The sequence below is a fragment of the Ascaphus truei genome, chromosome 6 (genome assembly GCF_040206685.1).
Source record: "Ascaphus truei isolate aAscTru1 chromosome 6, aAscTru1.hap1, whole genome shotgun sequence".
Taxonomy (NCBI): Eukaryota; Metazoa; Chordata; class Amphibia; order Anura; family Ascaphidae; genus Ascaphus; species Ascaphus truei.
This window is the reverse complement of record NC_134488.1, coordinates 123,557,233-123,583,706: the sequence shown is the minus strand read 5'-3', so window position 1 is coordinate 123,583,706 and position 26,474 is coordinate 123,557,233. Positions and strand designations below refer to the sequence as shown.

The 26,474-nt window shown below is 48.9% G+C and overlaps 1 protein-coding gene across 2 annotated transcripts in view; it reads left to right on the top strand.

Annotated features, from left to right (window-relative positions):
• The first annotated feature begins 957 nt into the window (after positions 1-957).
• Positions 958-26,474, top strand: part of GRAMD1A (GRAM domain containing 1A) — a 198,739-nt gene continuing 173,222 nt past the window's right edge. Inside the window, exon 1 of one of the 2 annotated variants that reach the window (XM_075606178.1) lies at positions 958-1,523. In XM_075606178.1, the coding sequence (XP_075462293.1) occupies positions 1,213-1,523 (311 nt within the window). In that variant the 5' untranslated portion in view covers positions 958-1,212. The remainder of the gene's footprint in view (positions 1,524-26,474) is intronic. The other variant, XM_075606177.1, reaches the window with a different exon arrangement.

The following is a 26,474-nucleotide window of genomic DNA, read 5'->3' as shown; positions in this document are numbered from 1 at the left end:
GACTCAATCAGTGACTGATTGAGCCGCCTGTGCTGAAGCAGTCTCGTGGACTGAGCCGCCAGTGCTGAAGCAGGGATATACTTAAAACCAGACCTGTTGGGAGGTCTTGAGGACTGGAGTTGAAGACCTCTGACGTAACCTCTTTCCGTGGGTATTATAAGTCGTTACTTTATTAACCCCCTTTGTCATATGAAGTAATAGGCACCAAAACTAACGATTACATGCATATTATGTGATTAACAGGTAATACGGGATTACTTTCCGGAGTGGAAGAATACTGGCGGGAGAATCACTCTGCAAGACAGCCACCCAGAGAGGATGTACAATTACTCTCTATTACTCCAAAGAGTAATCGGGTTCCGTAACCAAGACACAGTAACTGCGGGGGCTGTGTTACTGTGAAGCTTGTCATCTATCTATCGACAAGGAAAGGATGCTGAACTTCTAAATAGACATAATTACTCTGAAACAGGAAGTATTATTACTCCAAAGAAGATTTTTTTATTTTGAGAAAACATTCTCTAGTATTTTTTGGGATAGACATCCCATATAAGAATTTCTAAAAGTAGACGCCCTTTTAAAAGGCGCTTCCATACCCTGAAACCCGCTCATTTGTAGCAGAGGATTTACTGTAGCTTATGATCTGTCCCGTCTTAAGATGTTTTCATAGCACCACTTCTGTAAATAAAAATACCACTTGTGGGTACATTTGGACGTCTCAGACAGGTCTGCAACCCTGTCTCTCCCCATTATCGCTTAGCAAATAGTGCTTTCACTGCAGCAAGGGATTCTGGGTAACATGCACATCAGCACCGCTTCTGAAACCATTGGGCCTACTGAGTCTTCATTGCAGTAGGGAACTCAAACCTAGCCAGTAACAAAGTAATGATTACTGGACCTAAGTGGATACACAGTGCTTTTTGCGGGATTGGTTTTATGATCCAAAGACTTCAGAAATTAAAAAAAATTGCTGCAAGTAGGAAATCCCTTAGTTGAAGCAAAAGTAGTAAGGAACGTTTTTGGTACCAAACCATTTGCAGACTTTGACTCAAACATAAGAAGAAAGGAACATTATGAAGATCTCTGTTCTTTATACCCAATAGGTTAACTGCTGAAGGGAATCCCAGCCCCAAAGAGCTTACAATCAAAGCCCTAAGATAAAAGCTGTAGAGGCCTATCAGAGGCACTAGGCCGAATTCTGCGGTCACTGCCATGGCAACCACCAGGCAGCTGCCACCATCATTGAAGCCCCCAGAGTCCTGGTCATGCTCATCCACCCCGAGTGCCAGACGCCGGCGCTTCAAGCTGAGGAAGGCTCATAGGTCGCCGGACGCCAGGGGGAGAAGTGAGGTGGAGGGGCCGGCGACGGTCAGAGCGAAAGCACTTAAGCCCCCGGTCATAGAGGTGACACCGTCCAGCGAAGATGAGGCCTGGTCCAACTGCTCCACTCCCAGTGCTTCTCCACGGAGACGCCGCGGCCTGCTGAGAAAGTGGCTGAGGAGGCTGGAGCCGGGCGGAGGCAGGTGAGTGAGACGTACTTAACACCTAGGGAGGCGTATATGCCATATATGTTGGAGCTGTAATAGGGAAGAAAGGATTAATAGGCTTTCCGCCTTACCACGAACAAGCTGAACACACAAACACCAACAGATGCAGTATTTCACACGGTTGGTGGCCTATACATAACAGGAAAGGAGGAAGGGTGCAGCTATTCCAGTGGTGCAGTGATCAGGGCGAAGGTTACGCTCATGTCAAGTCTGACTTATTCGGTCACACAAATTTTTAGAATCAGTGATCTTGTAGGATAACAAAGCTTTAACGACTTTGCAGCACTGTAAGTTAGTCTCTTGCCCCTAAACACCCTGCTCTTTTTTTTAGTGTATCTTAAAAATCATGATTTTCTGAAGCAGCCGTCCCCAATGGTGGCCATTTTGTTTTGCAGCCATTTTTTTTTTTTGCTTGATAGGAAATCTTTTTTTGTGTCCTTTCTAAAACGGTTATTTGTAAAATCTCAGGCTTTGTTTAGCAGATCTACACGTTTGAAATGTTAAATGTCTGGGTGGTGAAGATGGAGCTCTGACCGGCCACCCAGTGTACTGGTTATTAAAGTGACATCTGATGCCAGAGATTTAAAAAAAAAATTGATTTTTAACACAACGAGCAGGACGTGCTTAGGGTGCAAGACACTAATGTTATGAGTTAAACTCATACAGCCTTCTTGGAGGAGATTGGTGTTATATTCCCCGCCTTTTTTTAATTTGTATTATTATTATAATTTTTATTATTTGTATACAGTATGTAAAGCATGTGACAATGTCTAATTCTACATTCTTACCGAAGCTGGCAATGGTTTGGTGCTCCTGTTATAAATCTGTCAAAATCCTGATTGTGTGCCTAACATAATGGCTGCCTTTCAGTTTCAATCAATCCTTTAGTCAGTGTGAGGCTGCGGCCAGGGTGACACTGAGCGGGCGTGCGCCCTCGCGCTCAGGGCGATCAAACACATTGCTACAATGTGTTTGTCCATCGTGAGCGCGCGGCGCTCAGCTACTTGCATAGATAAGTAAATTTGTTTCTGCCGCTTGCTAGCGCGTCGCGTGAGCAGTTCGCCCAATGATCCCCGACATGCCCGCCTTCCTTCCCCCCAAGCATGCAACTGGCTGGCCACAAATTTCCCCAAGCAAAATGAGCGCCAAGCTCGAGTGCCAGCACGCTCAGCGTCACCCAGGCCGCAGCCTAAGGCGAGCATGCTGGCGCTCAAGCTCCATGATATCAGGAGCTCATGTTGGTCGGGCGATTCGTGGTCTGCTAGTTGCGTACGTAGGGTGCGTCTTGGGGGTGTGATGTCACGTGAGCGGTTAGCCCTCATTGGCTGAACCGCGCACGTGACCAGGGCAAGCGTGAAAAAAAATCAAATTTGCTTGTCTCCGCAAGCAGAAAGCTCACGCACCCGCACTATGGACAATCACATTGTGATTCATAATTTCGATCGCGTTGCACATGAGCGCGCACGCTCGCTCGCTCCGCTTCACCCTGGCCGAGGCCAAACTCAGCAGATACTCTGATATCACTAAGGTAACATTATCTATTTTTACAGTTTACAGCTCAAACTGCTGGGAATATTGGCATAAATGATCACAAACAGGAATGTGTTGCAAAGATCTTGCACTGCTGGGGAAGTGGGCTAAAGCCTGCTACAGAAATCAAAGGATGCTTTAAAACTCTATAAAAATGGCATTGAGTTGAATTTAAAAACAAAACAAAAAAACAGTCACTATTATCTAATACTACAGAACTGATTTTTTTTTTTTTAAACAACCATATAAGATTTCACGTTTTGCCGATTTAACAGTCTCACTTATTAACTTATTCAAGTCGGTGTTTATTTTACTTCCTATCCCCACTATATTGTTGTCTCATGTAAACTTGTCTCAGTTAAGCCTTCAAGAAATGTGGTGTCTTTATGTAACTCCTCTTTAATTCCCTGTTTGTAATAGGATGCATATCCCAGGGAGGGGGCCTGAGTCCTCCTCCCCTGTACGTGAGAGAATATTCAGCCTGCTAAGAAGCAGGCTGGAGTCAGACAACACAACTGGACATGTCTCTTCTGAATAACAGTGTTTTATATGAGGGGAGTTCACGCACAGTGGCCCTCGAAGGTCAAGAGACCACACATACGAATCATGAACACACAGAGTAACAAGTGCTGTGCTAATGTCCCAAATGAGTCACTTGATCAATCCTAGTGGCCAATGTACTAACTAATGGTCCATTGTTGGTGCCGGCACAGCATTGGAGCTCGTGTTCTGCAGTGTACTTGCAATAGTTGTGAGCCTGGTATATATATATATATATATATATATATATATATATATACAGTATATATATATATTTATATATATATATATATATATATATATATATATACACACACATACATACAGTGTTCGACAAACCTATACATCTGCACGCCCCGGTTGAGTGGATTTAACATCGTGGCGAGCTCCTATTGGCCCAAGCAGCACACGTGTTTTTTTTTTTTTAATTTTCCCTGCTTGCGCTGAAATAAAAAAAAAAAACTCCCCCTTCCTGACTGCTGATTGGCGCGCGCTCCCAGGCTTTGTGGGCGCGCAGCCAGGCTCTATATGAGCCCGCCCCTAACGAGCGGCCATTCTTTTTGCCCGGAGATCTGTTGGAGAGTAAGTACTCTCTGTGCCTCCATCCCGCTGCCTCCTGTGCACGATCCCCCATGTCCCCACATGGCTCCCGAAATCCCCCCAGCGGTCCCTCTGCTCATTCCCGCTGCCTCCTGCAAGCCCACCCGCGCGATCCCCCTGGTCCCCACATGGCTCCCGTAGTCACCCCCGCGGCCCCTCTGCTCCTTCCCGCTGCCGCCTGTACGCCCTCCCTCAGGGGCGTTTGCACTCCCCTCATCCTGCCCCCTTTCCCTCCCCCTCCGCCTGCCCCCTTCCCCCCCACCCCTCCTGCCCCTCGATCCCCCCGATCGCTGCCTGGGGCGGGTGGTCCCCACGACTGCTGCACAGGAATGGAGGAGCCAGCAGGAAGAGGAAGCCAACCCCCCCCCCCCGTTTCCCCCGTCCCCCCTCTCGTCTCACTCCGGTGCCTACTGGCGAGGAAGAGGAAGCTTCCCCCCCCCTCAGCTGCAGGGAGAGAGAGAAGCCAGCCGGCTCCAGCCACTGCCGTGAAGGTGAGAGAGACCTCGGCTGCAGGGATCCCCTCCCTCACTGCTCCACCCAGGAGCCATAGTCCCCCACAGCCTCCTGAGACCCCCCTCCCTGGCTACCCACATACCACCACCCCCAGGGTGCCCAGGTACCGATCACCCCTCCCTCTCCCCCCACGGCTGTACAGAGCCTCCCTGCAGCAGCACCCTTTCCCCTCCACTCCTCTGCTGCAGTTCCCCTGCACTTTACACCCCTCATGCGTGTGTATATGAGTGTGTGTATATGAGTGTGTGTGTGTGTGTGTATATGGGAGAATAAAATGAGTGTGTGTGTGCAGGAAACCAGAAGTACCCCCCCATCAGTCACCCCCCCACCCAATCACCCACCCAGTCAAGTGTCACCCAGTCAGTCACCCCACCCCCCCACCCAGTCAGTCACCCCACACAGTCGCCCAGTCAGTCACCCCACCCCCCCACCCGGTCACCCAGTCAGTCACCCCACCCCCCCACCCAGTCAGTCTCCTCACCCCCCACCCAGTCAGTCACCCGACCCAGTAAGTCACCCCACCCCCCCACCCAGTCAGTCACCCCACCCCCCCACCCAGTCAAGTCACCCCCCCACCCAGTCACCCAGTCAGTCACCCCCCCCCACCCAGTCACCCAGTCAGTCACCCCACACCCCCCCACCCAGTCAGTCACCCCACTCAGTCACCAGTCACCCCCCCACCAGTATCTGTCTCCCTCTCTCTCACGCTCTCTCTGTCTCGCTCTCTCTGTCTCTCGCTCTCTCTGTCTCTCGCTCTCTCTCACAGGCTCTATGTCTCTCGCTCTCTCTCTCGCTCTCTCTGTCTCTCGCTCTCTCTGTCTCTCGCTCTCTGTCTCTCGCTCTCTCTGTCTCTCGCTCTCTCTCACGCTCTCTCTCACGCTCTCTCTGTCTGTCTCTCGCTCTCTCTCATGCTCTCTCTCACACTCTCTCTGTCTCACTCTCTGAATATCTTATTTACCCTATATATATCTTAACTGCCCTATACCTACACCGAAATAACCTATACTGCTTTCTTCCAGATCTGACTCAAGCTTCACATGGGAGACATCGGAATCCCCCCCAACCCAGAAGACAGGTAGGGAACACCTCCCCTCCAACTTATAACATTGCGGGAATGAGGGTACCTGGATATTGAGGGACTGCGGATCAGGAAAGATCCCAGGCGGGATTGCTGCTTTAGATATTGTTAAGCGGGGGCATCCAGACACTGGTTAAAGGGTGCAGGAAACTAGTCATTCACATCTGGCTTTTTTTCTAAATCCGACATTTACACACACTTACACACACACGTAACAAGGACTAATTGTAGTATAATGTAATACAATAAATAGAATGATGTCAAAAACTAATGTTATTCAAAAAAATTTAAAGCGGGTCTGGGGGCGGGGCTGGGGGCGGGACTAGGTGTCAAGTAGATTTTTTTGTTCGGCGAGTAGATTTTTGGGTGATTTGTCGACCACTGTGTATGTGTGTATATATATATATATATATATATATATATATATATATATATAATAGGGGGGTAGTGTTTACTAGACACATAAAGGATACCAATGAGCTGTGGGAGCGGTCTTCCAGGTGCTTTCTTGCTCTGTGTGTGCTGTGTGTGATTCAGTGTCTGTCAGTGTGCTGTGTGTGATTCAGTGTCTGTCAGTGTGCTGTGTGGTGTTATTCAGTGTCTGTCAGTGTACTGTGTGTGCTTCAGTGTCTGTCAGTGTGCTGTGTGTGCTTCAGTGTCTGTCAATGTGCTGGGGAAAAGGGGGCGCACTTGGTGAAACTTGCCCCGGGTGCAAAAACAACAAGTTACTCCCCTGCGTTTACGCATAGTTACATTATCAGACGCCTCAACAGCAGCTCGGTCAGACCTCCACTTCTCAGACACACAGTCAGAACCCCCCTTCGCTCCTCAGCTTCCCCCTTCCCCACTCCTTATCCTCCCAGTAAAACCCCCCACTCATCCTCAGGGGGCTATTGCAGTGTGCGTGGGGGGGGGGGGGGGTTATTGTAGTTTCTGTGGTTATTGTAGTATGTGTGTGGGGGGGAGGTTATTGCAGTGTGTGTGGGGGGTTATCGTAGTTTTTGTGGTTATTGTAGTGTGTGGGGGGGAGGTTATTGCCGTGTGTGTGGGGGTTATCGTAGTTTGTGTGCAGGTGGTTATTGTAACTTGTGTATTGTGGGGGGGTACTGTATTGTAGGGGGGGAATTGTATGTGTGTGGCCATTTGGTCGTTGATCCAAATGTTCACTCAAAACAGGGTCATGTTTCAACATTCCTCAATGCCTATTAAAAATTGCCTTAACAGATCTATGTGACTGACTGAACTTAGTGGAAAATGACATTTGTACCTGAAAAGAGGATTGACCATTCTTCAAACCCTTAGCCAAATGTTTCTCCTTGGTAGTATTAAGCAGAACCTGTCTATCAAGACCTGACGCCCTCAAAAAAGATTCTTCAATATGAGAACTATCATAACCCTTCTCAATAAATTTGGCCTTTATGATGTTAGACTGAACAATGAAATCAAGATCAGTGGAGCAGTTGCGTCTTAATCTACCAAATTGGCTGTAGGGAATATTCCTCAGCCAACCTTGGTGATGACTGCTCTTAGCATGGAGGTAGTTGTTAGAAGCCACCTCCTTGATATGTACATCTGTCTGTATTTCATTGTTGGAGTCAACCTTTAAGCAAAGATCCAAATACACAATGGAACTGGCATGTACTACGGATGTGAAAACAAGACCAAAGGTATTCAAAGAAAAATGTGTAAATACATTGTGAATATCACCAAAATCAGTATCCCAAATGATAAGGATATCATCTATGAAACAGCCATAGTAGACCAAGCTCGCCCCGTATGGGCTGTTGGTCCAAACATTGTTTTCTTCCCAACAACCCATAATTGGCATAGCTCAGGGCGAACCTGTTCCCATGGCCGTTCCACAGATCTGAAGGTAAAACTGTGATTGAAATAAAAAATTATTGTGTGTCAAAATGAACTCAATAATAGATCAAATAAAAGTGTTTTGTGTACCAGACATCCCATTAAAACCATCTACAAAGTGTTTGATTGCTGTCAGACCCTTTTAATGCTCTATACAAGTATAGAGAGATTGTATATCACAAGTGGCCCAAATGTAAGATGGTTGCCACCGGATACTCGTGACAGAGTCGATGACATGCAAGCTGTCCCTAATATGTGACCTCAAAGATGTAACATGGGTCTGTAAATAATAATCAACATATTAGGACAGAATGGACATCATCGACTCTGTCCCGGAAACAATGGGTCTGCCAGAAGGAAAAGTGAAGGATTAGTGCACCTTAGGTAAGTGATAAAAAAATAGGCACCCTGGGATTAGTGATGTACAAGTATTTTAATTAAATCTCAGTGAGCATACAATTAGTCTGAGCCTCTTTAGGCTGTGTTTATAATGGCGTAGTGTTTGCTGATGCATGCTGGGGCGCGCTTAGCATATATTCAGTGACCCATTATATGTTAGGCCCAGGACATAATGAAATCAGCGTCGCTGAGGCGCGCTGAGCCGCGCTGAACAGATGCACAAAGCCCCTGGATCTGTAATCAGCGCGGCTATAGTTTCTCCCTCCGTATGCGCGCTGATGCGTGCGGAGGCTGAGAAACTTCCCTGAGACAGGCAAGTTTGAAATTTGCCGCTCGAGGAAGCGGTCACGTGACCGCTCCCATCCAATGGGGCTGCAGCCTGCCCGGCATTGTAACTACAGAGCCACCAGACAAGACAGAGGCAGCACAGAGGTGTGTGTATGTGTGTGTGTGTGTATGTGTGTGTGTGTGTGTGTGTGTGTGTGTGTGTGTGTGTGTGTGTGTGTGTGTGTATGTATATGTGTGTACCCCCCCCCCCCCTCCCCAGACTCCCATTGTTCCAAGGGAGGCGGCAGCAGAGGCTGTAGCATGGCACTCACCGTGGCAGAGGCCAGGCTGTTCTCTGCCAGGCTCAGGTGGTGGGGCTCCCATCTCCTGAGGAACTTGGAGCTGAGGATCTTGCTCAGGAAAGTCCTGGGGTGCATGATCACACACCTGGATGTCCCCCTCTGGCAGCAGTTTGTACCTCATCCCATTGAAGTGCAGCAGGGACCTCCTGCATGGGGCAGCCCCCTCTGTGGCAGACATCTCCCCCCCTCCAGCAGAGGCTTGCTCTCCTCTATGTGTCTCCTCCTGCTGTCCGGGTCACTGCCCCCGCAGGAGCTGCTGGTGAGGTCCATCCCAGCCAAAGCAGCTTCTGCAAGTCTTCTATTGTTTCTCCCCCACTCAAATCCCAACAGCAGAGAGAGGGGGGGGGGGGGGCAGCAGATCCCCTCCAGTGAGAACAAGCCCAGTGCTGAGATCCTGTGAGATCCACTGAGATCCTGTGAGGGTCTCATATCCACAGATCCCCCAGGGGGGCCTCTAGTTGGGTAAATCCATCTTTCTCCTAGGAGCAGGCTGTATGTGTGAGCTGCCTGCTTTCTGTGTGTCACTGTCACTGTGTGTGTGTGTGTGTGTGTGTGTGTGTATGTGTGTGTGTTGTATGTCTGTGTGTTGTATGTGTGTGTGTTGTATGTGTGTGAATATATTTATCAAAGTTGCACAATGTTAATAAATAATTTATTCTCACAACATGTGTTTTTTTTTTAATTTTTAAAATATTATATAATACACACACACACACACACACACACACACACACACACACACACACACACACACACACACACACACACACACACACACACACACACACACACACACACACACACACACGTTCCAAAGTGACACACAAACACACAGACCACTTCAAAGTGACACACACACACACTGACAGCTACCATGTGAAACACACATACACAGTGTTACCCGCCTCCCAAGCGTGCTTGTTGTCTCCTCTGCCAGGACAGCAAAAAGCTCCTGGTAGAGCGAGCGGCAGCAAGCAAGAGCGAGCAGCAGCACCAAAGTATGTACTATGTCCCAGGCCTTATGGTGCCATTCTGAGTGAAAGCTTCCGCTTGCTTGCTCACGCTTGCTGAACCTCGCTCAGCTTCCAGCTACAGGCAAATCTGTGTTTATGTGCTTGCTGGAGAGGAGGTGTGGTCACGTGACCGCACAGCCTCCAATCAGAGCGCAGCACAGAAATTATCTTACACCCGAGAGCGGCCATTCTTCCCGGTGTGCTGTGCTGTGCTGTGTGTGTGTGCAGTGTATGCAGTGAGTGTGTGCTGTGTGCTGGTACTGTGTGTGCTGTGAGTGTGTGTAGTGAGTGTGTGCAGTGTGCTGTGTGTGTGCAGTGTATGCAGTGAGTGTGTGCTGTGTGCTGTGTGTGTGCAGTGTGTGCTGTGAGAGTGCTGGTGCTGTGTGTGCTGTGAGTGTGTGTAGTGTGCAGTGTGCTGTGTGTGCAGCGTATGCAGTGAGTGTTTACTGTGAGAGTGCTGTGTGCTGGTGCTGTGTGTGCTGTGAGTGTGTGTAGTGAGTGTGTGCAGTGTGCTGTATGTGTGCAGTGAGTGCTGTGTGTGTGCAGTGTGTGCAGTGTATACATTTTTTTTTTACATTATGTTTTTTTTAATTCGGGGTCCATATATATATATAAATATCCATTATATCCATGGATATAGGGGATATATATTAAATGAGATATATATATTTTATATATATGATATATATATTTTGGATATATCTATGTAACGGGTTTTCCCCCCCCCCCAATCGCAGATATAGTGTGGGGGTGCAGGAAACATATGGTGTTACTCGGTGTTGTGCATTACCTGTTGGCTCACAGGAGGGCTGAGCTTCCACCACGGGGAACCTGGGGCAATATACTAGCATATACAATTACAATGATGCAGCGCCTCCACCTGCGATGGCTCCCGCCAGAGGGGGAGTGGTTCCTCGCAGGACAATACCCAATAACCACATACAACTGATTGGATAAGAACGAATACCTTTTTACTGCTGTGACTAGAAACATACAAGGTCAACAGGTAACCACACAGGTGTCCCTTTCTAAAGGTAACCTGACTCAACGTCTCCTTGAAGTTAACGCTAACGGACACCACGGCGGGTGTCCACACTTTATGCGTCACGGCGGACGCTACTGTCCCAACACAATGATCCCACCCTCAAGTCCAGTGAGTCCCACCCAAAGTCTCGCACTCCCAATTCATAGACCAGCATGTGTGTATATGTGTATATATGTGTGTGACTGCGCAGCCACTATGTCTGAGGATAGGCCTTGTTGGTGCACTTGTGTTGGTGAGTTACCTGCCCGGGCTCCAGCCGCGGGTACTGCTATACCACGTGGGAATTGCTGGGGTGTCCTCCAGAGTTGGGGTGAATTCGGCGTGGATAGTATCACCGCTTCTCCCCGCCGTCTGTACATAGACGAGAACCGGGCTGATATCCACAGGCGGCAGTCAATCCGGACGGGGCCTCTGCAATTATAGTCCGGTAGTCTCTTAGAGGCCAAGCGTAGGCCCAAGCCTCTTGGCGGAAAGCACAGCGTCCGCTGGATTCCTAACTAGCGTATAGATAAAGGGCAGGGTCCCTAACCTAGGGTGACTCAGGGCTATCTGGGGCCTAGGGGGTACTGGCCTAGTGCCGGGAGTCTCTGACTCCAGCACCCTACCTCTTTCCCCTAGCTGCTCCAGTCACCAACTGCCAACGTGGTCCCTGCGCGCCAAATGTATCTCTATGTTGCCAACAGAGCTCCTCCAGCCCTATTGGCTCCCTGGCGTCATGGGGCCGTTCCAAAGGCTCATGGGACTTGAAGTCCTCTTACAGAGCCCTCCTGTTATAGGCTAGTGCTTCGTGGGCTTCCTCGACCTCCCCTGCGCAGGCGCGAGCTCCCTGCAGTCATCCCGGTGCTCCTAGCCCTTGCGCATGCGCAACGCCCCTAACAATGGCGGCGCCCTGCTCCGCGAACCGACGGAACCGCAGTAATGCAATCGCGACCTTAACGACGGCCCGATCGCATCCCTGGCAACCGGCCGTAATCCTTAGTAACGCGCGACTCGCGCACCAGCAGAAGGGGGTTAATACAGCAAGGGGGGCTGGCAAAGGGGGACCTGGCTACATCTATATATCCTATATATACACATACATACATATCCATCACACAGATCCCTGTCCCGCCTCCTGCCCCGCCTCCCGCCCCGCCTCCGCCCCCCGCCCCGCCTCCGCCCCACAAGCCCCGCCTACCAGAGCACACGCTCTGTCTGAAGGGCAAGAACATGAAAAGCAGCCGCTTGGTAAGCGAGAGGTGAGCATCAGCGCTGGAGAGCACGGCCACGCTCCACTATAAACACAGCCTTAAGTATAACCATAAATTCTACCTGATACTTAACGGTGGGATCCGATTTCAATTTGGTATGAGGCTTCATCAGAAGGGAGGCAGTTTGCTTCATTAATATAAACAGGCTTCGTCCAGGGAATCCCGATCGACAACTCACAATACAAAATTTCCCTATTCGCTGATGATATCATCCTTACCCTGACAAAACCTCTAACTTCCCTCCCTAACCTCCAGAGGGAATTGACGGAGTTTGGCAGCGTATCAGGATATAAGATAAACAGCGACAAATCAGAGGCCCTAAATCTTAGTCTCCCGGATCCCGAAGTTCTCCTCCTCAAAACCAATTTCAGCTACAGATGGTGCCCTGCATACATTAAATATCTGGGAGTAAATGTATCAAGGCACTATCGGGATCTTTACCGGGATAACTACCCGCGTTTATGGGATAAGATCAAAAAGGATCTAGATCAGTGGGCAAGTTACCAGATCTCGTGGATCGGTCGAATGACTTCCGTTAAGATGAATATACTCCCAAGAATGTTATACCTCTTTCAAACACTCCCGATCCACGTCCCAGGCACTGATCTTAAAAACATGCAAAACAGAATATTTCAATTCATTTGGCAGGGCAAAAGACCCCGAGTCGCCAGGTCGGTCCTGATGGCTGCAAGATCTAGGGGAGGTCTGGGGGTTCCGGACCTACACAGATATTACCTAGCTGCACCGCTCAAGCAGGTGGTGATGTGGAATTCTGACCCGACCCGTTGTAGTTGGGTAGAGATAGAGACTCAATGTGCCAAAATGCCTTCTCTGCAAGCCTGCCTCTGGAGCCTGGACAGAGGAGAGGGTCATACACACAACCTGAAACTTCAGGCCTCCCGTTTCACATGGGACGTCTGGTCTCGTTGTAAATACAAACATGGCCTTACTACCAAAAGCTCCCAATTGACCCCCATTCTCAACAATCCAAAGTTCCCCCCGGGATGTGGATCTAAACTGTTCGAACAATACAGCACAAGGGGTATAGAGGCGATTGCGGATCTTCTGAGCCTGGGGAGGCTTCTGAGCTTCCAAGAGGTAAGGACCAAATATAAAATTAAAGAATTGGACACATTTAAATATCTCCAAATTAGAAACTTTATTAGGACAACATGTCCTCTCCCAGAATACCCCACTCTCACATCATTTGAGCTTCTTTGCGAGACAAAGACCCACCAGAAGGGTCTAATCTCTGATATATACGGGGCTCTAGAGCGTTCCTCAACCCCAAAAGAACATGACTATATGCTCAAATGGGCAGCTGACCTGAACACTGTTATAGGCAGAGAGACTTGGGAAGAAATCTGGGAGACAGCCTCGGAGACCTCCCTATGCACTACAATAAAGGAAAATATCTACAAAATTATGTTTGGCTGGTATCTTACCCCAGCACGATTAAACCAAATCTACCCTCTGGCTTCAGATCAATGTTGGAGAGGCTGTGGTCATAGAGGGGACATGGTCCATATCTGGTGGACCTGTCCAGAAATTATTAAGTACTGGGCCAAGGTCCAAATTTTAATAAAAGAGGTCACCGACCTAGAAGTGCCTATCGAACCACTGACCTACCTGCTGGCTGCACCATTGAAGGACATTGTCCGGCCAGTCAGGAAATTGATCTCCTTCATTCTTACCGCGGCTCGATGCTGTATTGCGGCCTCCTGGAGGAAGACAACTACGCCAGCACTAGGAACAATTAGGAAAAGAGTAGAAGAGGTAATGACTATGGAGAGGCTCACAGCCATTGTCCGACAAAAACTGCCTGCACACGAGGATATCTGGGATCCCTGGATCTCCCACAATAGGACCAGACAACCACACCAAACGAACCAGACCCTGGTCACCCCACCATAGGTGCTCGAGCACAACCCTAGAGGCCATTCCCCTAATCAGTCAGATTGGTCTTCCCCCCCCTTCCTACCCCTCCCCCCCTCTCTACCATCCCCCCCCCCTTCTTTACCTCCTCAGTCCCCCCCCTCTGCCTTCCCTCTTCGAAGGCCCCCCTCCCTTTTCCTACGGGCAACGGCGGTTGCCTAACTGTTTTTTCCCCAAAAAATCTGCGGATTCAAAAATGTTAGGCTTATATGAACTAAGCCACTGTATGTTTATATGAATGCCTAATAAAACTGTTTGGAAAAAAAAAAATATAAACAGGCTTATCCTGTAGGACCTCCCTTATCCGCCTGTCGAATCACCAAATTTCCATCTTTCTGTGATTTCTCTAAAGCTTGTTCCTCTCCACGAGAAAGGTTTTTCTTTAGAGGTTTAAGTTGTTGATCTTGGCATAATTGTTGAAGGTCACTATGGGCCATAGAATAAAAGGTCTCAATGTAATCACCCTTTGTTGGATATGGGAAAAAATGATACTGTATTTAGGCCTGAAAGGAGAATAAACAATCGGACAATCTAAATTGTCTAGTAAGGGAAGTGAATTAGCCAATATTTCTGCAGAAAGGTCACTATTTTGACCCTCAAATGTCTCTAGCCAAGATACAGTGACATTGTCTGGGGGATCCTAATTGTTGATGTCAAATATTTGCATGGACCTATTATTATTATTTCCCTTGCTTTACATTTTTGGATTAGGTTAATCCACATCAGAAGCAGCATTACTCTTTAGTACACACCTTCTCCTTGATTTATTAATTACACTTTTAATTTTTCACATTACCGGTATATATAATTGAGGGCTGGTTCTTCTCCTTAGAGGACCGAAACATTGGATATCTTTGTGCTGATGTGTTTTGTCAATACACTTTTTGCTTTGATGAAATTTGAGTGTTGTTTCTTTGCTGTCGCTATGGTGATAGCAGCTGTTACATATATATATATATATATATATATATATATATATATATATATATATATATACAGTGGTCGACAAATCACCAAAAAATCTACTCGCCGAACAAAAAAATCTACTCGCCACCTAGTACCAAACGTGTGCTGCTTGGGCCAATAGGAGCTCGCCACGATGTTAAATCCACTCGCCCGGGGCGTGCAAATGTATAGGTTTGTCGAACACTGTATGTATATATATATATATATATGTATATATATATATATATATATATATATATATATATATTAGTGCTTGGCAAAAAATCTACTCACCACCTAGCCCTGCCCCTAGCCCCGCTTTAAAAAATAAATAAATTGAATAAATTCCTAGTAAGAACTAAGAACAACATTCGTTTTTGACATAAATTTATTGATTGTATTATATTTATACTTTACTACAATTAGTCCTTGTTACATAGTTCCGTGTGTGTATGTATATAAATGTCGGATCTATAAAAAAAAGCCAGATGTGAATGACTAGTTTCCTGCACCCTTTATCCAGTGTCTGGATGCCCCCGCTTCACAATATCTAAAGCTGCAATCCCACAAGGGATATTACCTGATCCGCAGTCCCTCAATGTCCAGGTACCCTCATTCCCGCAATGTTATATGTTGGAGGGGAGGCGTTCCTTACCTGTCTTCTGGCTTAGGGGGATTCCGATGTCTCCCAAGTGAAGGTTGAGAGTCAGATCTGGAAGAAAGCAGTATAAGTTATTTCGGTGTAGGTATAGGGCAGTTAAGATATATATAGGGATATAGGGTAAATAAGATATCCAGATCCAGAGTGTGAGACAGAGAGTGTGGGTGTGTGAGAGATAGAGAGAGAGAGATAGTGTGTGGGTAAGAGAGAGAGTGTGGGAGAGAGAGAGTGTGGGTGAGAGAGAGAGAGTGTGGTGAGAGAGAGTGTGGGTGAGAGAGAGAGAGTGTGGGTCAGAGAGAGAGAGTGTGGGTGAGAGCGAGAGCGTGTGGGTGAGAGCGAGAGCGAGAGCGTGTGGGTGAGAGCGAGAGCGTGTGGGTGAGAGAGAGTGGGAGAGAGTGTGGGTGAGAGAGTGAGTGTGGGTGAGAGAGTGAGTGTGGGTGGGTGAGAGAGTGAGTGTGGGTGAGTGAGAGAGTGTGGCTGAGTGAGAGAGTGTGGGTGAGTGAGAGAGCGTGGGTGAGAGAGTGTGGGTGAGTGAGAGAGTGTGGGTGGGTGAGAGAGTGTGGGTGAGAGAGAGAGTGGGTGAGAGAGAGTGGGGGTTGGTGAGAGGGTGAGTGAGAGCGTGTGGGTGAGTGAGAGCGTGTGGGTGAGTGAGAGCGTGTGGGTGAGTGAGAGAGTGTGGGTGAGTGAGAGCATGGGTGACCGAGAGAGAGAGAGAGTGCAGGTGACAGAGAGAGAGAGAGTGCAGGTGACAGAGAGAGAGAGAGTGCAGGTGACAAAGAGAGAGTGTGGGTGAGTGAGTGTGGGTGAGTGACTGAGTGTGAGAGTGGGTGACAGAGAGAGAGAGAGTGCAGGTGACAGAGAGAGAGAGAGTGGGTGAGAGAGAGAGAGGGTGACAGAGAGAGAGAGGGTGACAGGGTTGGTGGGTGACTATGACTGACACTTGGGTGGGTGACTATGACTGACACTTGGGTGGGTGACTATGACTGACAGTTGGATGGGTGAGAGTGTGGATGAGAGAGAGTGTGGATGAGAGAGAGTGTGGATGAGAGAGAGTGTGGATGAGAGAGAGTGTGGGTGAGTGAGAGAGTGTGGGTGAGTGTGTGGGTGGGTGGGTGAGAGTGTGGGTGGGTGAGAGTGTGGGTGGGTGAGAGTGTGTGGGTGAGAGAGAGTGGGTGAGTGAGAGAGAGTGTGTGTGGGTGAGAGAGAGAGAGTGTGTGGGTGAGTGAGAGAGAGTGTGTGGGTGAGTGAGAAAGTGTGTGGGTGAGTGAGAGAGTGGGTGAGTGAGAGAGTGTGTGGGTGAGAGAGAGTGTGGGAGAGTGAGAGAGTGTGGGTGAGTGAGAGAGTGTCGGTGAGTGAGAGAGTGTCAGTGAGTGAGAGAGTGTGGGTGAGTGTGAGAGTGTGGGTGGGTGAGAGAGTGTGGGTGGGTGAGGGAGAGACTGTGGGTGAGAGAGAGACTGTGGGTGAGAGAGAGACTGTGAGAGAGAGAGAGAGGGTGACACAGAGAGAGAGGGTGACGGGGTTGGGGGGTGACTATGACTGACACTTGGGTGGGTGACTATGACTGACAGTTGGGTGGGTGACTAGGACTGTCACTTAGGGTAGGGGACTGGGTGGGTAGGTGACTGGGTGGGTAGGTGACTGACTGAGGGTGTCTATACATACACTCACACACTTATACTCACTCACAGGAGACAAGGTGGGGGGCAAACACAACAAGAAACTGTGCCGCTCGCAGGAGAAAGAGCAGGTGAGGTAGCGCTCCAAATTGCGTGAGACTAAGCAGAACTGGCGCCGGGAGTCCCACTCCAGGAGTCCCACTCCTGGTCCCGATCACCGTGTCCAGCAGGGACATCGGAGAGCCATGGGGAACATCGGAGGGGCATGGGAGGGCATCGGAGAGGCATTTGGGGGCATCGGAGGGGCATGGTAGGGGCATAGGGGGGCATGGGAAAATACTTATTTGCTCACGATTGAAAAGGAAGGGCCGCTTCCATGCCCAGGTTCATAAAGAGCCTGAATGCGCACCAAAAAAAAATAAAAAATTGGCAGTGTGCCAAATCAGACCAATCAGGAGGATTTTTTTTTGTTTTGTTTGTTTTCAGCGCGAGCAGGGGAAATTAAACAGAACCACGTGCGCTGCTTGGGCCAATTGCCAGCGGGCAAAATCCAGTCGCCCCTGGTGATCGGATTTGTCGACCACTGTATATATTGTGATACCATCACTGTCCTCTAGGTGCTGGAACAGTACAGTAAGGGACCTTTCCAGCTCTCAGAGAGGTAATCCCCTAGAGTAGCCAGCAGCACCTGCTGCCTAATTGAGAAGGCTGAACACCTGATTACTCATGGAGTTTTGAATGAGGAAGTGTTTTAAAAGACTGAAAGCTGCCATGAACAGAGAGAGACTGTTTTCCCCAGAGAAGGGGGAGATAGAAGTGCTTCCCAGCTGTGGAAGCTGGTTACAGAGGAACCTACAGATGAGAGTTTCTCTGGGCTCATGTGGGGCCGAGTTCCCCTAAGAAGGAAAGGACGACAAAGTCTGTGCTGAAGCAGGGACATCTGCTCCGGTGGACTTACAAACAGATAAGCAAAAACCCTTTGTTATTGCCGTGTGCAAAGAGTGTGTAGATTGTTGCATATGCTAGGTCATGTTTTGGCTTGGGAACCAGCTTAGCTGGCCATGCAGTTAGTGAGGGCGAAAGCTACGGTGTAGTTAGCTTTCCATAAAGGAAATATGAATTTATTTTATTATTTGGTTTTTCTTAAAGGGACGGTGGGCCTGTTGCTATATGATTTAATCCCTGTAAATAAACCCCTGCATAGAAAATACAGTGTTTTCGGCCTTAAATTGGGATACAAGAGACCGCAACGTGTTGTGTACATTAATATATATATATATATATTACAGCTCTTCAGAAGCTCGGTAAGTTAGTTGCAGAGGCCTCACGCGATCACCCGGCATTTAATTTAAATGCCTGGGGGAAGAGCGTCGGACCTCTGCAACTAACTTACCGGGATTGCGCACCGCTGACTTAACTAGTGTGTGGTGGATACCTATCCAAGCTTCAAATTGCAAAGCCAGTATAACCAGCCTCACACTGATGAAACCCAAAAGGTTGAAACAGCTGTCTGTGGGTAGCTTTACTGGCTATGCATCTTAACTCAGGCTGTGCTGAATATGCAGCATATCTATACAATTTATCCAATGCATGACAATTTTACAAATTAAATACACATGAAATACAACCGATGATACATCCCCTGTGTTTAAATGTCCTTTTATGTCTTTTTCATAATTATGTCAGCATAGCAGACCTCAGTAATTCTGGTTCATCACATAAAAACAAACACTTATTTTGAAGATAATTGCTTATATAAAAATAGTACAAAATTGTGGTTGCCGTTCCAAATAAGTTCTGGTATTCTTAAGAATGGTTGCATATACTGTAGTAGCTTTCTGTTTCTGAGTGGATCTTAATGTCGTGATAAAACTTCTGTTTCCTCCATCTTGGTTTTAACCCGTCTCTCTCTCTCTTCATGGTGAAATCACGATGTTGCTACATCATGGTGGTATCAAGATGTGCTGCGCCTTCTCTCCCTCCTGCCTATCTCAGCTAACACTGTTGGGTATTAATCCAGATAATATTCCTTGAATCAGCTGTTACTATATATTTATATTTCAAATGAGGTCCTGCAGCTTCAAACTGATGTCATAAGAACTGCCCACAACTCCATACATAGAATACTGGAATTTTCTCAGATCTCCTTATTAATCTAACCTAGCTGTCATAGCCTCTTCTCTCAGCTGGGACCTACAGTTGTCAATAATCACTCAGTGTCAACCTAAACAGGGCAGTTCTAGCAACTTAAAACCATGTAGTGGTTTGGAATAGGTTAAGCACACCTCTTTTACATAAAATACTTCACATATAACTAAATCTAGAAACATTTCACATTATATGTTCTAAAAGGATCTTCAAACTCATTCTAGTGTTAAAATAAATTGAACATATTTCCTTATTTTTGTAAGACATCTTTTCAATAATTGTCCTGCAATCATTCATTCATATGCTTGAATGTCTAGAGGAATAGACAATTCATTACACCCTGTAACCCACTTATTATTGATCAAATCAGTGATGGAACTTCAAGGTGCTGTAATTGGTTGAAGGTTCCGAGCTTCCACAAATGGGAGACAGGCAGTCGAGCGTTCCTCTCACACAAACACAGAACTAGGTACGATAGGTACCGCTGGTTTTAAGAAGTATAGGGCATAAACATTGGTCGTCTTGATACCTAGAATCCATATACTCTGGACGTAAACAAGTAGAAGCTATTTTTGATCAAGTCTGGTGTTCGGATTATGTTTAAACCAGTTTTATGAAAAAACGCCCATATGCTCAACCTGAAGATGGACTTTAGCTCTCGATTCTATCAGTTACCCATTAAAAGGTATCATCTTTATTTACCCTACATTCGTTTTTAGTGTTTGGGAAATAGTTTGTAAGACTTCCATGACCACTTGGTGTCACTATAATCTTGTTAAGATTGTTACAAAGCTTTCTCTTCACTGCACTATTTGAAATGTGGAGCTCGACTCACCATTAGAGAAAGACAATTTTTTTGGGGTGGTTTTGGATTGGCCGGTTCCTTTGGTCCAGGTATTTCAGCGGATCAGTCTAAAAAATGGCGATTTGCGTCTTGCAGATTTTAAAAAATTTTTAATTTAATTTTTTTTTAACCCCGACAATCCATCCATGGATTTTGCCATCCACTGACGGATTTTAAGAATCCAATCTGCGGATTCAGCAATACGCATATGGATTGCAGAATCCATGGATTGGATTGTTAAAATCTGTCAGCGGATTGTATTCAATGGAAGTTTTGGGTGAATCCGCGCACTTTATAAGCGATTTTGCATGTGTAGCTATTCACAAAGCTGTGATAGCATGTTGAAATCGCTTGAAAATGGCTTTTTAACGAGCGTTATCACTCTTGCTCAGACAAGCCGTAGCTCAAAAAAGGCTGAAACTCGCATTTATTGCCAGTAACTACTACTAACAAAGCTCCGAGATGCAAATCGCGGATTAAACACGTGCTCTTTTTTACTCGCTACCTAAAGGGTGGCGAGATAGGAATCGTGATTTCCCTCCAGACCCTGAAAGGAGGAGGAGGTGGTGGTGGTGGAGGAGGAGGTGGTGGAGAAGTAGGAGGGGCTGGTGGTGGAGGAGGCGTGGTGGAGGAGGAGGTGATGGAGAAGTAGGAGGAGGTGATGGTGGTGGAAAAGTAGGAAGTGGTGGAGAAGTAGGAGGAGCTGGTGGTGGTGGAGGAGGTAGTGGTGGTGGAGAAGGAGGAGCTGGTGGTAGTGGAGGAGGTGGGGGTGGTGGAGAAGGAGGAGGAGCTGGTGGTGGAGGAGGAGGTGGTGGAAAAGTAGGAGGGGCTGGTGGTGGAGGAGGCGTGGTGGAGGAGGTGGTGATGGAGAACTAGGAGGAGGTGATGGTGGTGGAAAAGTAGGAAGTGGTAGAGAAGTAGGAGGAGGTGGTGGTGGTGGTGGAGGAGGTGTGGTGGAGGAGGTAGTGGTGGTGGAGAAGGAGGAGCTGGTGGTAGTGGAGGAGGTGGTGGTGGAGAAGTAGGAGTAGGTGATTGTGGTGGATAAGTAGGAAGTGGTGGAGAAGTAGGAGGAGGTGGTGGTGGTGGAGAAGTAGGAGTAGGTGATTGTGGTGGATAAGTAGGAAGTGGTGGAGAAGTAGGAGGAGGTGGTGGTGGAGAAGTAGGAGGAGGACGTGGTGGTGGTGGTGGTGATAGTAATGGAGGAACAGGAGGTTCCCTACTTCTGGGTCTGGAGGGAAATTGCATGTTAAGTTAATTTCACTTGTTAAGCAAATACAAACAAGTGCAGTATGGCACTTTTTTTTTTTTACCAAACGCAAAAATATATGCGATTTGTCTTAGTGAATGCCGTTTTTACACAACTTTCATAGCGTTCGGTAGGAACATGCAAATACGTTCGATAATGCAATGAGTTTATGGAAGTTTCGTGAAGAGGCCCCTTAGTGAATGTCAGGGAGAGTTAATGTTACTCTCCTTTGCTGTTCAAATATCTTGCAGTCCCCTTTCAAGGTACAAAGGTTCGAGATGTCAATCTCCAAGCGCCAGAACCAGTGAGATTTGGGGCTTTTTGGACCAACCAACAGCGTCTTGGTGGAAAAGTACAGATTTTTTTTTACCAGCGCAGACTGAAGTCTGTGAGACGGTGACTGAGACTGACACCAGATCAGTGCATTTCTCTGGGGGTTTAACGCACTGCGCTGTAGCTGGCTGCTTGAATGGGAGCAGAGTACCTTTAAGCCCTCTCATTTCCTTCGTTTGATTTCATAATGATGTTTCTACGCCTCACGCTCCCTCCCCTCTCTGTAATTGCTGGGATCTGTCCCTTTATGTCCCTGTTCCTCGCTCTTTGATTCAGACGGCGAATAACTTGTTTATCTGCACATTGGCTGTGTGCCTGCAGCTACTGGAATCTGTGCGCGGTGCCAGTGCCAGCCACCCCCCTCCCGGTCCCCAGCCTCTGTGTACATGCCAACCCAGGCATCTATTCATGCACAGGCAGCAGCAGTGCCGGTTTCCCCTCCTCCCACAGACGTATATATGATCAGCACAGGCCTTTCTTCCTCTTACATACAAACACACATGCTGGGCCAAACCCTCCTTTCATATACTGTATAAGCAGCCGTTCCAGCCTCCCCTCCTCTCACCCACACGCACTGACTGCTGGGCCTAACGCATTATTTAAACGCATCACTCTCAGCCATCTCTCCTCCTCTGACACATACTGTCCCACACACACCGGGTACAGGAGGGGACTAGCCTGACCAGAAGCAGTAAGAAGGGGCAGATTCATCTGTTCAGTTTCGCTAATACATGTAATTTTAACTGTTGACACAGACATTGCAACGTTCATGCCTGTTACTTACTGTAAGTAGCACAGTCACCACATCGCTTAGATTAAGAGAAGTCACCCAGAGGAGATGTACAAAAGTTTCTCCCAGGGTCGCCAAGCTGCCACGGTTTGCCATGTTCAGCCACGAGAGAGAGGCGAGAGAGAGAGAGAGGCACGAGAGAGAGAGAGAGAGAGAGAGAGAGGCACGAGAGAGAGAGACACGACAGAGAGACACAAGAGAGATGCACGAAATAGAAAGAGGCGAGAGAGAGGCACGAGAGAGTGGCACGAGAGAGAGAGTGGCACGAGAGAGAGAGAGGCACGAGAGAGAGAGACATGAGAGAGAGAGACACGAGAGAGAGAGAGAGACACGAGAGAGAGAGAGAGAGACACGAGAGAGAGAGAGAGACACGAGAGAGAGACACGAGAGAGAGAGACACGAGAGAGAGAGACACGAGAGAGAGAGACACGAGAGAGAGAGACACGAGAGAGAGAGACACGAGAGAGAGAGAGAGACACGAGAGAGAGAGAGAGAGACACGAGAGAGAGAGAGAGACACGAGAGAGAGACACGAGAGAGAGAGACACGAGAGAGAGAGACACGAGAGAGAGAGACACGAGAGAGAGAGACACGAGAGAGAGAGACACGAGAGAGAGAGACACGAGAGAGAGATACACGAGAGAGAGAGACACGAGAGAGAGAGACACGAGAGAGAGAGACACGAGAGAGAGAGACACGAGAGAGAGAGACGAGAGAGAGTGGCACCAGAGAGAGAGTGGCACGAGAGAGAGAGTGGCACGAGAGAGAGAGAGGCACAAGAGAGAGACACGAGAGAGACAGAGACACGAGAGAGAGACAGAGACACGAGAGAGAGACACAAGAGAGGGACACGAGAGAGAGAGAGAGAGACACACCAGGGACAGAGAGACACGAGAGAGAGAGAGAGACACACCAGGGACAGAGAGACACGAGAGAGAGAGAGAGAGAGAGAGAGACACACCAGGGACAGAGAGACACGAGAGAGAGAGAGAGACACACCAGGGACAGAGAGACACGAGAGAGAGAGAGAGACACACCAGGGACAGAGAGACGAGAGAGAGACACCTGAGAGAGAGAGAGAGACACACACCAGAGAGAGAGAGAGGGGGTTCTGATTATGAATATGACGCAAATTATGACATTTTAGAAATAGTGTTCCTGACAAAGTGCTTTCACATTGTAGGGTCAGTGTGCTGCTGTGTAAGGCCGCGCTTATAATCCCCGCTACGGCGACGCAATGGCGTGACGTCATCCATCGCTGTTTCAGCTTATAGTGTAGGAGACAAGAGACAGCGACTGGGGGGCGTGGCGGGGGCGTGGCCATGAGCGGTTCGCCGTCATTGGCTGAACCGCTTATGTGTGCTGATGTCACGCGGAGGTAGCTAGAAAAATACATTTTCATTGCACCGTCGCGCCCACTAGAGGCGCACGCGCCGGATTAAATAAACTTGTTTTGAGTCGCCGTAGCCGGGACTATAAGCGCGGCCTAAGAGAGTGGCCTCTCTGGCAGTGACGGGTCAGCGTGCTGCTGTGTAAGAGAGTGGCCTCTCTGGCAGTGATGGGTCATCGTGCTGCTGTGCAAGAGAGTGGCCTCTCTGGCAGTGATGGGTCAGTGTGCTGCTGTGTAAGAGAGTGGCCTCTCTGGCAGTGATGGGTCAGCGTGCTGCTGTGTAAGAGAGTGGCCTCTCTGGCAGTGATGGGTCAATGAGCTGCTGTGTAAGAGAGTGGCCTCTCTGGCAGTGATGGGTCAGTGTGCTGCTGTGTAAGAGAGTGGCCTCTCTGTCAGTGATGGGTCAGCGTGCTGCTGTGTAAGAGTGGCCTCTCTGGCAGTGACGGGTCAGCGTGCTGCTGTGTAAGAGAGTGGCCTCTCTGTCAGTGATGGGTCAGCGTGCTGCTGTGTAAGAGAGTGGCCTCTCTGGCAGTGATGGGTCAGCGTGCTGCTGTGTAAGAGAGTGGCCTCTCTGTCAGTGATGGGTCAGTGTGCTGCTGTGTAAGAGAGTGGCCTCTCTGGCAGTGATGGCTCAGCGTGCTGCTGTGTAAGAGAGTGGCCTCTCTGGCAGTGATGGGTCAGCGTGCTGCTGTGTAAGAGAGTGGCCTCTCTGGCAGTGATGGGTCAGCGTGCTGCTGTGTAAGAGAGTGGCCTCTCTGGCAGTGATGGCTCAGCGTGCTGCTGTGTAAGAGAGTGGCCTCTCTGGCAGTGATGGGTCAGCGTGCTGCTGTGTAAGAGAGTGGCCTCTCTGTCAGTGATGGGTCAGTGTGCTGCTGTGTAAGAGAGTGGCCTCTCTGGCAGTGATGGGTCAGCGTGCTGCTGTGTAAGAGAGTGGCCTCTCTGGCAGTGATGGGTCAGTGCTGCTGTGTAAGAGAGTGGCCTCTCTGGCAGTGATGGGTCAGCGTGCTGCTGTGTAAGAGAGTGGCCTCTCTGGCAGTGATGGGTCAGCGTGCTGCTGTGTAAGAGAGTGGCCTCTCTGTCAGTGATGGGTCAGTGTGCTGCTGTGTAAGAGAGTGGCCTCTCTGGCAGTGATGGGTCAGCGTGCTGCTGTGTAAGAGAGTGGCCTCTCTGGCAGTGATGGGTCAGTGCTGCTGTGTAAGAGAGTGGCCTCTCTGGCAGTGATGGGTCAGCGTGCTGCTGTGTAAGAGAGTGGCCTCTCTGGCAGTGATGGGTCACATTGTAGGGTCAGCGTGCTGCTGTGTAAGAGAGTGGCCTCTCTGTCAGTGATGGGTCAGCATGCTGCTGTGTAAGAGAGTGGCCTCTCTGGCAGTGATGGGTCAGCGTGCTGCTGTGTAAGAGAGTGGCCTCTCTGGCAGTGATGGGTCAGCGTGCTGCTGTGTAAGAGAGTGGCCTCTCTGTCAGTGATGGGTCAGTGTGCTGCTGTGTAAGAGAGTGGCCTCTCTGGCAGTGATGGGTCAGCGTGCTGCTGTGTAAGAGAGTGGACTCTCTGGCAGTGATGGGTCAGTGCTGCTGTGTAAGAGAGTGGCCTCTCTGGCAGTGATGGGTCAGCGTGCTGCTGTGTAAGAGAGTGGCCTCTCTGGCAGTGATGGGTCAGCGTGCTGCTGTGTAAGAGAGTGGCCTCTCTGTCAGTGATGGGTCAGTGTGCTGCTGTGTAAGAGAGTGGCCTCTCTGGCAGTGATGGGTCAGCGTGCTGCTGTGTAAGAGAGTGGCCTCTCTGGCAGTGATGGGTCAGTGCTGCTGTGTAAGAGAGTGGCCTCTCTGGCAGTGATGGGTCAGCGTGCTGCTGTGTAAGAGAGTGGCCTCTCTGGCAGTGATGGGTCACATTGTAGGGTCAGCGTGCTGCTGTGTAAGAGAGTGGCCTCTCTGTCAGTGATGGGTCAGTGTGCTGCTGTGTAAGAGAGTGGCCTCTCTGTCAGTGATGGGTCAGCATGCTGCTGTGTAAGAGAGTGGCCTCTCTGGCAGTGATGGGTCAGTCTGCTGCTGTGTAAGAGAGTGACCTCTCTGGCAGTGATGGGTCAGTGTGCTGCTGTGTAAGAGAGTGGCGTCTCTGGCAGTGATGGGTCAGCGTGCTGCTGTGTAAGAGAGTGGCCTCTCTGGCAGTGATGGGTCAGCGTGCTGCTGTGTAAGAGAGTGGCCTCTCTGGCAGTGACGGGTCAGCGTGCTGCTGTGTAAGAGAGTGGCCTCTCTGGCAGTGACGGGTCAGCGTGCTGCTGTGTAAGAGAGTGGCCTCTCTGGCAGTGATGGGTCAGTGAGCTGCTGTGTAAGAGAGTGGCCTCTCTGGCAGTGATGGGTCAGCGTGCTGCTGTGTAAGAGAGTGGCCTCTCTGGCAGTGATGGGTCAGCGTGCTGCTGTGTAAGAGAGTGGCCTCTCTGGCAGTGATGGGTCAGCGTGCTGCTGTGTAAGAGAGTGGCCTCTCTGGCAGTGATGGGTCAGTGTGCTGCTGTGTAAGAGAGTGGCCTCTCTGTCAGTGATGGGTCAGCGTGTTGCTGTGTAAGAGAGT